The 13353-nt window shown below is 44.5% G+C and overlaps 1 protein-coding gene across 1 annotated transcript in view; it reads right to left on the bottom strand.

Annotated features, from left to right (window-relative positions):
• Window positions 1–13353, bottom strand: part of LCMT1 (leucine carboxyl methyltransferase 1) — a 72563-nt gene that overhangs the window by 43813 nt on the left and 15397 nt on the right. Inside the window, exons 2-3 of the mRNA XM_017887189.1 lie at window positions 8235–8326; window positions 4494–4615 (exon numbers count right to left, since the gene is read on the bottom strand). Coding sequence (XP_017742678.1) covers window positions 4494–4615; window positions 8235–8326 — 214 coding nt within the window. The remainder of the gene's footprint in view (window positions 1–4493; window positions 4616–8234; window positions 8327–13353) is intronic.

Genomic DNA, 13353 nt, shown 5'->3' with positions numbered 1-13353 from the left:
TGGTGCTTAAAAAAAAAAAAAAAAAAGCATATGAATGAAAGATAGCATACTGCCCCGCAGCTCTTACAGGACTTCTTCCTTTTTAAAGAGCTTTCCCACGCATTAGCCCTCCCAAACCTTTTAAAACTTCTGAATAAGAGGTCAGAGCAGAGAAAGCTTACAAAAGGCACACGTGGACCTCTTAAAAAAGACATCCTGCCAGTGTGGTGACTCACATCTGTAATCCCAGCACTTTAGGAGGCTGAGGCTGGTGGATCACTTGAGGCCAGGAGTTCAAGACCAGCCTGGCCAACATGGTAAAACCCCATCTCTACAAAATAGCCAGGCACGGTGGTGCGCATCTGTAATCCCAGTTATTCGGGAGGCTGAGGCAGGAGAATCGCTTGAACCTTGGAGGCAGAGGTTGCAGTGAGCGGAGATCACACCACTGCACTCCAGCCTGGGAAACAGAGTGAGACTCTGACAGGTTGACGGGTGCAGCAAACCACGATGGCATGTGCGTACCTATGTAACAAACGTGCACGTTCTGCACATGTACCCCAGAACTTAAAGTATAATAAAAAAAAAAAGAGAGAGAGATCCTGTTTCTTGAGAAGGGGAAATGACTGTGTGTGACAAGTGATGCTTCAACTTCTTATTCTGTGATTCTTGATGGCCCTTTTGACATTTCACCCCAAATAGCCTGCAAGAAACTGACTGGAATGGAAGACACCAAGACTGGGAACAGCTGCCACAGCGCAGGAGGAATGGGGCACCCAAAGAGGACTCAACATGGCTGACCACCTCACAGACTGCCAAAATTGACCCTGCTTCCCTCCACAGGGAGATGGAGAGAAGTAGGTTGTACGAATCCTTTGGTTCTATGGAAACAGAATTCCGGAGACACCAAGAAATGGAGACCCCTTAAAGCTTTTCACTCACCCATTATTCCTTTTTTTTTTTTTTGAGACAAGGTCTCGCTTGGACGCCCAGGCTGGAGTGCAGTGGCGCAATCTCGGCTCACTGCAGTCTCAACCTCTAGGACTCAGGTAATCCTCCCACCTCCACCTCCCAAGTAGCTGGGACCACAGGTGTGCACCACCATGCCTGGCTAATTTTTTTTTTTTTTTTTTTTTTTTTGTAGATATGGGGTTTTGCCATGATGCCCAGGCTGGTCTCAAACTCCTGAGCTCAAGCAATTCACCCACCTCAGCATCTCAAAGTACTGGGATTACAGGCGTGACCAACTGCACCTGGCCCCTTTATTCCTTTTTTGTGACAAGACTAACTCTTCTTTGTCCTGTTCCCGCTCACTGCCAACAGATGGGAGTCTTTAACTGTACAGTCTTGGGCTCCTGAGATTTTACGGAACAAGCTCACACCCATGACTCACAGCTAAACTTCTGCTGGTGCAACCTAGGAAGCATTCCGGCTGGAAGGTCCATGAGACACTAAGACCCACCGACAATGTTTTTGCTATGCTTTTAGAGACACGCACATACCTCTAAAACAGAGATTGGCAAACTGCTTCTGTAAAGAGCCAGAAAGTAAATATTTTAGCCTTTGCAGGCCAGATGGTCTCTGTTGTAACTACTCAACTCTGCTGTTATAATTGTCATATGGCTGCTGAAGCACAATATGCAAACAAATGGGAGTGGCTGTCTTCCAATAAAACTTTATTTACAAAAACAAGCTGTGGGCCAGATTTGGCCCTGGGCTACAGTTTGTAACACCTGCTCTAAAAAAGCAAACAAATGTAATACATATACATATTTATATTTTAAAAGAAACTTCAGACCAAAAAAAAGGCCTTCAGCCCAATATAATTACCAATCAAAACCAAAACATTTCCACAAAGAACTTTCAGACACTATACAGTCTTCCTTCCTCACTACTGACTGACTGCCTTCTTCTTAGGAGGGGTACATAAGCCTCAGGGTACTTTGCTCAAAAATAAGAGGCTCAGATTTATTAATTATTAATCCACCTACAAGACAGGAGAAAAAAAAAACAAAATGCGAGACAAATCAAAGGGGTCTCAGGTCCAATGGCAGGATCTCTCCAGCGGCCTCTGTTAACACTGACATAGCACATTCTCTCACACTGTACTGTGCTCTGGTTCCTCACACCACACCATGGGACAACTCATTACAAAAACACAATAGGTCAGCCTGGCGTAGTGGCTCATACCTGTAATCTCAGCACTTTGGGAGGCTAAGGCAGGTGGATCACTTAAGGCCAGGAGTTTCAGACCAGCCTGGCCAACACAGTGAAATGCTAGCTCTACTAAAAATACCAAAATTAGCCGTGCGTGGAGGTGAATGCCTGTAATCCCAACTACTAGGGAGGCTAAGACAGGAGAATCACTTCAACCCGGGAGGTGGAGGCTGCTGTGACCCAAATCACACCACGGCATTCCAGCCTGGGCGAGAGAGTGAGTAAGACTCTGTCTCAAAAACAATGACAGAAAAACAAAGACACAACAGATCTACAGAAAAGGGAAGGTCACCCTCCTGAAAAACCACAGAGGCTGTGTGCAGGGGAAAGAGGAAGAAATGTGGAGTTTAATGGGCAGATTCCAACGCTTGATCCCTGCCCCAGAGCCTCTGGCTGCAGGATCCTGGAAGACAATCTTGCAGTCCCATTTCCTTCATCTGTGTAAAATACCCTTACAGAGTTCTCAAGTTAATTCATGAGGTCACGTACGTAAAAACACTTCATAATGTTAGTGATTATATCTTGAGATGAGAATGTAGAGGCAAACAAATACCTACACTCTGTTGAGGTCACTGATTTCTCACTTTAGTAAGAGAAGGGTTGACAGCTCTGATGACCAAAGACCTTCATATCAAGTAAACTGATTAGGGACAAAACAGATAAGCAGGTCTTGGTCAACATCCGCAAAAAACCTGGAGAAACGCACGTACCCATTACTGTCACCTGACGGACCTGACAGAACCAAGCAAAATCTGTACAAACCTACAAAAAAAAAAAAAAAAAAGGCAATTAGTGAGGACATTTTTTTTTTTTTCCAGAGACAAAGTCTCACTCTGTCACCCAGGCTGGAGTGCAACGGCACAATCTCGACTCACTGCAACCACCGTTCTCCTGGGTTCAAGCAATTCTGCCTCAGCCTCCCAAGTAGCTGGGATTACAGGTACCCACCACCACACCCAGCTAATTTCTGTATTTTTAATAGAGACAGGGTTTCACCATGTTGACCATGCTGGTCTCTAACTCCTGACCTCAAATGATCTGCCCACTTCAGCCTCCCAAAGTGCTGGGATTACAGGCGTGAGCCACCATGCCCGGCCAATCAGTGAGGACTTTGTAGGGAAACGGTTTGGCTATAAAAACTAAGCCCAGGAGGCCAGGCACAGTGGCTCACACCTGTAATCCTAGCACTTTGGGAGGCCAAGGTGGGCAGATCACAAGGTCAGGAGATTGTGACCAGCCTGGCCAACACGGTGAAACCCCATCTCTACTAAAAATACAAAAATTAGCCAGGCGTGGTGGCGTGCACCTGTAGTCCAAGCTATTCAGGAGGATAAGGCAGAAAAATCGCTTGAAGCCGGGAGGTGGAGGGTGCAGTGAGCTGAGATTGCGCCACTGCACTCCAGCCTGGGCAACATAGCAAGACTGTCTCAAAAAAAAAAAAAAAAAAAAAAACCTAAGCCCAGGAGTCAAAGACCACACTCTAGTTTTCTTTCCCTGTGAGAATGTAATTAGACCTGCATTCATACTCTAACAGAGCAGTTAAGAGATCAAATCAGAAAAAGACTACAAAATGGCTTTGCAACATATTATCATCACCCAGCCATACAAATCTCCAAATTTTAACCAAGATGCCATTATCCTGACAAAATCTTAGTTACTGTCAAAATTACAAATGTAGGCTGGGCGCAGTGGCTAATGCCTGTAATCTCAGCACTTTGAGAGGCTGAGGCAGGAGGATTGCTTGAGGCCAGGAGTTCAGGACCAGCCTGGTCAACATAGTGAGACCACTGTCTCTACAAAAAAACTTAAAAATCAGCCAGATATGGTGATGCATGCCTGTGGTCCCAGCTACATGGGAGGATCGCTTAAGCCCAGGAGTTCAAGGCCGCAATGAGCCATGATTGTGCCACTGCATTCCACCCTGGGTGATGGGGTAAGACTCTGGTTCAAAAAAAAAAAAGTTATAAATGCATGCATGGCCTCTCCATTCCAGCAATTCTACTGGTGGATTTTTTCCTCCTGACATATTTCTACTCATACTGAGAGAAATATAAGGGTTTTTATTATAGCTCCATTTGTAACAACAATTAGAGACAACCTAAAATATCTGTCTCTAGGGCCCTGGTGAGATAAAACAGGACTGACAGTCGTAGGGGCATCTAGGCAGATGGGACAGGGGTGGGAGACAAGCTTTCGCTGCAGAACTTTTAATATATTTTTAAATTTCGAATTATGTGAAACTCTTCCAAAAATGAAATCTAAACACTTGGAGAGGGAGGAGGGGAATTTGAACATACCTTTAATCTCCAGAAGGTGGTATCCATGCCTGCCCCAAGGTTGATAATTTGACAATGACATTCTGTCTTCCGTAGAAACGCCTTTGTAAGCTGACTGACACCATGGACTCGAGCAAAATATCCTGCGGGGGGGGGGGGGGGCGGGGCCCACAGAAACAAGCTATCACACAGTGATGACAGAAATTATCCCTGTGAAGCCCACCCCAGCAGAAGAGCAAAACAGAAAGCATGCACCCTTCTGCAGTGTCACAGGTTAATCTGCAGACTCTACGGGAGAAACAGCAACTTCCAAATTCTCTTTTTTGTTGTCGTTGTTATTTTGTTAAAGGCATCTGAACCAAGGTAAGTACAATCTATTTCATGAAGCAATTAACTGCCTTTGAAAAAATGAGCTATATTTTATATATGAAAATAAGTGTTTTACTTTGAAATGTCTGAAGTCCATCTTGGAAATGTGCCTTTCCTGGCTATACTGAAAGCTACTCTGGACTCAGGTAAACCTGAAAATTGTGAGATCACATGAAAAATAATATTATGGGTCAGGAAACTGAGTAGATGAATGTTACCACAAAGGAAGCTATATTTGTTATCCTGTTCCCTTCACCTCCACCCTGAATGGGTTAGTCTCTATGTAAAATGGGGGTCACAGAGAAGACCAGCAAATTGCTGCCTAATAAAATAGCTTGCTACTAAAAACACAAAAATGAGCCAGGCATGGTGGTGCACAACTGTAATCCCAGCTTCTTGGGAGGACGGACCACAAGAATTGCTTGAACCCAGGAGGCAGAGGTTGCAGTGGCCCAAGATTGCGCCACTGTTAAGTTTTCGGGTGGAGGGTTGGGGAAAAGGAGATGGGAAATAAAGAAGAAAAGACCACAAGGTCTGTCTGTGCTCTAAAACTCTGCTGCTCAAAGTATATGCATGGCTGTTAACAGTATGTGACTATTTTAAGAAAAAAACCTCATAGCATTTAGAAACTTTATTACAATTTGACAGAAAAATTTCAAGCCTGTTCAATCTACTAATAAATGATTTGGAATTGTACATTGTATGTCATTTTCATTTTATTTTTCTAGATCATTTCTATTGTATTTTACAGAGCTATCATCCGTGACGGATCGGACATTGGGGGAAAAATGTCCTCACCATACACCATTTAGGAGGCACTCCAATTTGGCTGCATTCTAAAGGTTCAAATCCAGGGTACAAGAGAGGGGTGCTGCCAGGGCGTGGGGTGGGGGTCTTTGCCTGTGCAGCATTTATTAGGAAATCTGCCTCAAAAGCAGGGGAGGGAATGCAAAATAAAATTGCATGTCCTTGTTTTCAGAAATCACCACTTCAAAATTTCTTGGCGTTTCTTATAGAACCCACCTACAGGATCCAACTTGAGGACCAAGATTCCCTGCACACACAAGAATTATGGTCATTTGGTCAATTTCTCAATCTGGCTGAGAATAAGGCAGGCTCCCGTCTCAAAGCCTTTGACTTCATTGATGGAAATTATTTGCAGAGCCTAATAGTGTCTTAACACTAAAATAAGGCAACAAAAAGTAATTCTCCATCTCTTCCCTCTCAGGCTTTACACTGCTAAGCCAGAAAGGAGCTGAATGACTACCTTTCCTGCATACTCTGCTGTCTGGGAAAGAGCAACTGGGGACTTAACACATTCAGGCTGCTGCCAATCAAACATTGCACATGGCACATGCATGTCCAGATAGAGACTTCTCTTTATGCTCCCGAGTTTCTAAGGGGCAGGCATCCAAAACAATATTCTAGTTATGTTCTGCAACAAGTTGCCTGTTGGTGCAAGCTTCAAAATAAATAAATACTTAAATGGCCAACCCTATGCATACTGTGAGCTGGGGAGGAAAATAAATCTACTGAAGACTCTTTTTTCTTGAGACAGGGTCTCACTCTGTCACCCAGGATGGAATGCAGTGGTACAATCTTGGCTCACTGCAGCTTCGATTGCCTGAGCTCCAGTGATCTTCCCACCTCAGCCTCCCAAGTAGCTGGGACTACAGGTACATGCCACCACACCTGGCTAATTTTTTTTTTATTTTTTGTAGAGACAGGGTTTCACCATGTTGCCCAGGCTGGTCTTGAACTCCTGAGCTCAAGTGATCTACTTGCCTCAGCCTCCCAAAGTGTTAGGATTGCAGACGTGTGCCACCACACCCAACTCTTTTGAAGAATTTTTTTTTTTTTTTTTTTTTGAGCTGGAGTCTTGCTCTGTTGCCCAGGCTGGAGTGCAGCGGCGCACTTCCGGGTTCACGCCATTCTTCTGCCTCAGCTTCCTGAGTAGCTGGGACTACAGGTGTCTGCCACCATGCCTGGCTAATTTTTTGTATTTTTAGTAGAGATGGGGTTTCACCGTGTTAGCCAGGATGGTCTTGATCTCCTGACCTCATGACCTGCCCGCCTCGGCTTCCCAAAGTGCTGGGATTATAGGGGTGAGCCACCATACCCAGCCCTGTTGAAGAATCTTAAGGGCCAAATCTCCTAAGCCTAGGCCTACTGCTGTCAGCACCTGTGAGCCCTCCCTCATATGAGAATTAGCAGGTCTCACAACACTTTCCCTCCCGCCCACAGTGGGGAACGTCAACAAAGCTGTAAAAGACCCACGTCCTCTAGACTTACAACCCTCAAGCTGTGCGACTGGGCAGATATCCTCAATTTCCATCCTTAGGGAAGATTCATATACACAGACAAGAGGCGTGAAAACTAAGATATGCTCAGCCTGAAATATACAAAAGCCTTTGGAATGTCTCCTTATAGACACTGGGTTATAGAAGAACCCAATTAAATCCACGTAATTAGTCCACACACCTAGATGAGCCATAGGCAACCAACCAACCAGAGGAAAAGTCTGATGTAAACTCTGAGAGACTGTCCTCCTCATAACTGTACTATAAAGCAGTTTCTCCATATTTATCCAATTAGAGTAGGAATACACATGTGAAAAATAAAGCTTTATGTATTTTAATTGGGAAAAAAAGTGATTACTGATAGGGACAGTTTACAGTGAAAGATATTTAAATGGGCTTCGAACATATGAAAATGATCCTCAACGTTACCTATAAATAGGAGAAATATTTTTTAAATTGCAATAAGATACCATTTTTCACATGACAGATTAACAAAGATTAGTACTTTTTTTTCCAATTCATTAGATTTAATAAAATTTCAAAAACTCTCATGATTTTAAAGTGGAAGTAGATATTGTGTTCTTTTTCTTCTAAGTTCCGGGATACATGTGCAGAATGTGCAGCTCCGTTACATAGGCATACATATGCCATGGTGGTTTGCTGCACCCATCAACTTGTCATCTAGATTTTAAGCCCTGCATGCACTAGGTATTTATCCTAATGCTCTCCCTCCCCTTGCCCCTCACCCCGACAGGCCCCAGTGTGTGATGTTCCCCTCCCTGTGTCCATGTGTTCTCACTGCTCAACTCCCATTTATGAGTAAGAACATGCAGTGTTTGGTTTTCTGTTCCTCTGTTCGTTTGCTAAGAATGATGGCTTCTGGCTTCATCCATGTCCTTGCAAAAGAAATGATCTCATTCCTTTTTAAGGCTGCAAACAAGTTTTATAACACACCATGTTGGTGAGGATCTGGTGAAATAAGCACTTTTGCGCACAGCTGGAAAGGGAGCAGACCACAACTCCCTTCGAGAATGAACCCCTAAAACCTTAGGCAGCTGATGAGGTGCTGTTGGGCAGGGAGATGATCGCTTGCCTCTGTTGATTTCGGGGGCCTTCCTCTCTTTAGACAATCTCACGAAGTGCTGGATGTAAGGGTCATGCCAGTAGCCAATGCTTACTGCAAACCTGGAAGGGAGGAAAAAGGAGGAAGGTGAGTAGAGATTGAGTAGGTTCAGGCCAAGGTCCACTGCCAAGTTCCCAGGAACCAGGTCAAGGAACTCGACAAAAACCAACCATCCACCTCAAAAGGCCAAGTGCACGTTTAGTGCCCCGTTACACATGTGAAGACGCAGCCATCCATTCATCTTTATGTTCACGTTACACCACCCATCACACTGCCCACAGTAGGCCTTCTCACTCCCTTTCCTCATATTGCTAATTCACTTCCCAGGACCCTACATAGCAAATAACCTCACTTCATGTTTCATAAAGAAGATGTGCAGCCATTTATTCACTCCGCAAACTCATGGCCACAGTTAGTCAGTTAATTCCACTAAATGAAAAGGCCTGTGCCCAGAGGAAGGGAGACTCAGAAACACTCGACAAACAGCATGAATTAACCCAAGTGTTTCTCCTGACTCTGTATTAGGTGCCGTCCTCTTACTCCCCTTAGAGATGTCAGAGTGGGGAAACCAGGAACAAATGAACACAGCAAGCACGAACAAAATAATGTGGAAAATGCCACAGGAGCCTTAATTCTCTCTACCCAGTCTATACCACAAGGAGTTAAGGCTTCGTTTAGCACAGGAAGCCTTCTTGCAACCATGAGAACCAGCTTTAGGACGACTGAGGAGTCATGAAAAGAACCTGGATCCTGAAGGCCATGCTCAGCTGCTCTGGGCCTGCGGACTGCTCTACCTCTGAACATCAATTTTGTGAGATAGTAAGTATCTTCACTCTTTTAACCAATGTGAGTCAGGCTTCTGTTACTTGCAGCCCAAAGCATCCTAGTGATACCCTGAGTAATACCCCCATTTCTTCTTGCCTGCTAAGTAAGGTGAAATTTAGGGTATGGGTGTGTCATGTCTCTGAGCTTCTAGAAGCAGATCATATAGCTTTAAATCTACGACTAAGGCTTACCTCTGGCCTGACTACAGTAAGTGTTGAATTCTGCACAATCTCCAACCTCTTTCATGCACAGGCATCCAAAAAGAAGCACATGTTCAGCTGCTCCATGCAGCAACTCACCAGAGAAACGTGCAAAACATTCACTAATGGACACGATCTGTTATACAAGCCCAGACTGTCCAAGGAAAACAGCATACCCACCGTTTTATAACAGCATACTTTAAAAATGTTTTCAAACAGTCATGACCCATTAATACAACAAAATCAATTTGTTTGTAAATCTGCATTTTTTTAAATGTCGAACAAAGTAAAATAAAAAATAGGATGCATTACATATAGTAAGGATTAAGACATTCATGACACTTACTCCCGGCTTCAAGTGATTCTCCAACCTCCGCCTCCGAAGGTGCTGAGATTGCCGGTGTGAGTCACCGTGCCCAGCCTACTTCTGTTTCAAGTGTGTGGTGAGGGTGTAAGTGCAATGAAAAACATATTTTCTCAGTGCGGTTGGCAGTTTGGGAAACGCTGATTTCAAAGAAATCATATAGTGTCATCTAGTGGTAAAAGCCACATCTGCAGTTGAAACAAGAATGATAGCCCAGCAACCCACAGATGAGAATACCTATCCCACAGTTTTAAGGATTGGAAGGGACCTTAGAAATGATCTCATCAACCCTAACATCCAGTGCAAGAACCAATGCAACAACAAGTCACTGCTTGACTACTTCCCCAAGGAAGGCACCCACCCCACTGCTAAGCAGCTCTGTTGAAAAGCTGATCAATTTGCCTCCCTCTGGAAGCCGTAACTTGTTGGACTCTTGGACAATAAAGAGCAGGTTCTATCCTCTCACCTCTGGATTCTTCACACTATTCAATACTGAAGTTTAGTCAAGGAACATGTGGGTGTCTGCCAAGTGCTAGGCACTGCGGGTACAGCGGTAAACAAGGAGAGAAAGGAGAGAGAAAGATCATTACAAGATGATGAGGAATGAAGGCTGTGACTCATAGAGAGGATGAAGGCGACAGGGGAAGGCCTCTCTCAGAAGGGGATGGCCGTGGCGAGCCCTAGAGAATGGAAAAGTCAGGTGTCCAAAAGGCATTCCAGACAGGAGAAAGGGCAGGCAGAAAGGCTCGGGGAACACACCTGAGCCTCCAGTACAGAGAGGAGGAGGCAGGGAGGCTGGAGGACAGCAAGACACTGGAGAGGAGGCCAGAGGGAGAAGCAGGCTCAGGATGCAGGGCCTGGCGGGCATCTGGGACTGACCTCAAGAGCACCCTGTCCGTGGTCACAGTGGTGCACAGTGCTAGAGAGTGGTGAGATGCATGGGTCCATAATGCAAACACACGCAGCCAGCAACTCCCACCGGCTCCTACTTCCTAGTGCCACTAACACTTTCCTCCTCCCACTCTGCAAACCCAGGTGACTGCAATGGGTTTCCATGCACCCTAGGAAGAAGGATCTCACTGTCCAGCCTATCAGAGTGGCCAAGATGAAAAGATTTGCCACTCAGTGTCAGGCAGTAAGGAAGAGAGTGCTGTCGGGGGCTGCTGATGAGAGTTCTCAAGGGAGACAAGCAGCAAGTTTCAGGATTTACAGGACATCAGCTGGAGAGTAAGTGAATCAACTGCTGAACAAACTGACAACAAAATTATTATTATTTTTTTTTTTGAGATAGAGTTTTGCTCTTGTGGCCCAGGCTGGAGTGCAATGGCGTGATGTCGGCTCACTGCAACCTCCACCTTCCAGTTTCAAGCGATTCTTCTGCCTCAGCCTTCCAAGTAGCTGGGATTACAGGCGCCTGCCACAATGCCTGGCTAATCTTTGTATTTTTAGTAGAGATGGGGTTTCACCATCTTGGGCAGGCTGGTCTCGAACTCCTGGTATCGTGATCCACCCACCTTAGCCTCCCAAAGTGCTGGGATTACAGGCGTGAGCCACCACGCCCAGTCCAACAAAACTATTATTTAATCGAACTTGGCTTTGGAGAGGGATAAGGAAGAGGGCACTCAAGCTGCCAGAACCTTAAACTGGCACAATCATACTGCAAGGCACTGTGATGACAAGTATAAAAGGCCTGAAACACATGCATACACAATGACCACACAATCCCATTTCTAGGACTTAATCCTAAGAAAATCACCAAGAATGGGCACAAAGATTTCTCTGCAGGAACACTGAACACGGAGTGACAGTATCAGGTGAACAAACCCGGTTACAAAACTGTATGTATAGGATGTTCCCAATTTTGTTAGAGAATACATACACATGCAAGGCTGCCCACAGCAGACACCAAAGTGCTAATACACTGTTATCTCTGCACCCTGCATGACACTGTGCATCCAGTTCTGCCTGTCCATTTCCATTACATGTCTCTGCTCCCAAAACTCAGAGAATATCACTTCTATTTGTATATCCTGATTTCACATTTAAAGCCAGACTCAAAGAATCAAACATCTCAGATTTGGAAAGACCTCAAAGATTTTCCCAGTTTTCTTTCAATCCACAAATGCTTTTGGTTTCCATGACATTCACATGCCACCTGTTCAATTTAGTGTGTCTTTAAATCACTCACTTTTTAAAAATACCGAGGTCTGAGGTGCTGCCTAATAATTTTCTGCTAACACAACACTGTAATAATTAGCTAACTACAAAAACGATAAACATCTGTGTAACACCTAAAATCATCTCTTTCCTCCCACGGGAAAGGCAGATCTGGTCCAACCACCTAATGCTTCATTCAAGAAGCATTTACTGACTGAGTCCTATCTCCACGAACGTCAAACTGGAACAACGGGGCCTTCTTCTGAAAGGTGTGAAATCCCCTCCAACAGCCATTTTCTCATCTGAGGCGTCAAAGAATGAAAAGGGGCCTCCCTGCTCACCTGGCCTACAAGGATCAAGCCTGGAGTCTCACTTACTTCTTTCATCAACAGTCACCAGGTGCTTACTATGTGCCAGGCATTGTTCCAAATGCTTGACAAAATATGAATACACACAAACAGGAACCCTCATAAGACCCTTCAAGGCAGGCTTGGCTTTACAGATTGAAGTTAAGTCAGTTATATAAACTGTGGAACTTAATTCTATTAACATAGAGAACTGAAAGTTTAATGTAGGTGTTCAAACTTTCTCACCTGGATTTAAATCTGCCCCCCATACACACTTGTTTTTTCCCCTCATAACACTTGAGTTGCTTAAATGATGTGTGTGTGTTTGTACACATATACACATAAGTCATGTGTTGCTTTAAGATAAGGATACGTTCTGAAAAAACATGCTGTTAGGTAACTGTTGTGTAAATATCACAGAGTGCACTTACACAAAGCTAGATGGTACAGCCCACTACACACCCAAACTACAAGGTATAGCTAGTCCTCCTAGGCTCTATAGCACACTGTACTGAATAACGCATACAACCATAACACAATGATAAGTATCTAAACGTAGCTAACTTAGAAAAGGTACCATATCTACGGATCACTTGAGGTCAGGAGTTCAAGACCAGCCTGGCCAACATGGTGAAACCCCGACTCTATTAAAAATACAAAAATTAGCTGGGTGTGATGGCAGGCGCTTGTAATCCCAGCTACTCAGGAGGCTGAGGCATGAGAATCCCCTGAAACCAGGAGGCAGAGGTTGCAGTGAGCCAAGATTGTGCCACTGCACTCCATCCTGGTGATAAGACCAAAACTGTCTCAAAAAAAAAAAGTACCATATCACAACATAAACACAGAAAAGGTACAGTAAAATACAGGATAAAACATAAAAAATGGGCCAGGCATGGTGGCTCATGCCTGTAATCCCAGCACTTTGGGAGACCGAGACGGACGGATCACCTGAGGTCAGGAATTTGAGACCAGCCTAACCAACATGATGAAACCTTGTCTCTACTAAAATAAAAAATTTACAAAATTACAGGGCATAGTGGCATGCACCTGTAATCCCAACTACTCGGGAGGCTAAGACAAGGAGAATCACTTGAACCTGGGAAGCAGAGGTTGCAGTGAGCTGAGATTGCACCATTGCACTCCAGCCTGGGAAACGAGAGTGAAACTCTGTCTCAAAAAAAAAAAAAAAAAAAAAA

Source organism: Rhinopithecus bieti, unplaced genomic scaffold (genome assembly GCF_001698545.2).
Source record: "Rhinopithecus bieti isolate Rb0 unplaced genomic scaffold, ASM169854v2 scaffold_13348, whole genome shotgun sequence".
Taxonomy (NCBI): domain Eukaryota; kingdom Metazoa; phylum Chordata; class Mammalia; order Primates; family Cercopithecidae; genus Rhinopithecus; species Rhinopithecus bieti.
Note: the sequence above shows the minus strand (reverse complement) of the source record. Positions and strands in the feature narration are given on the sequence as shown.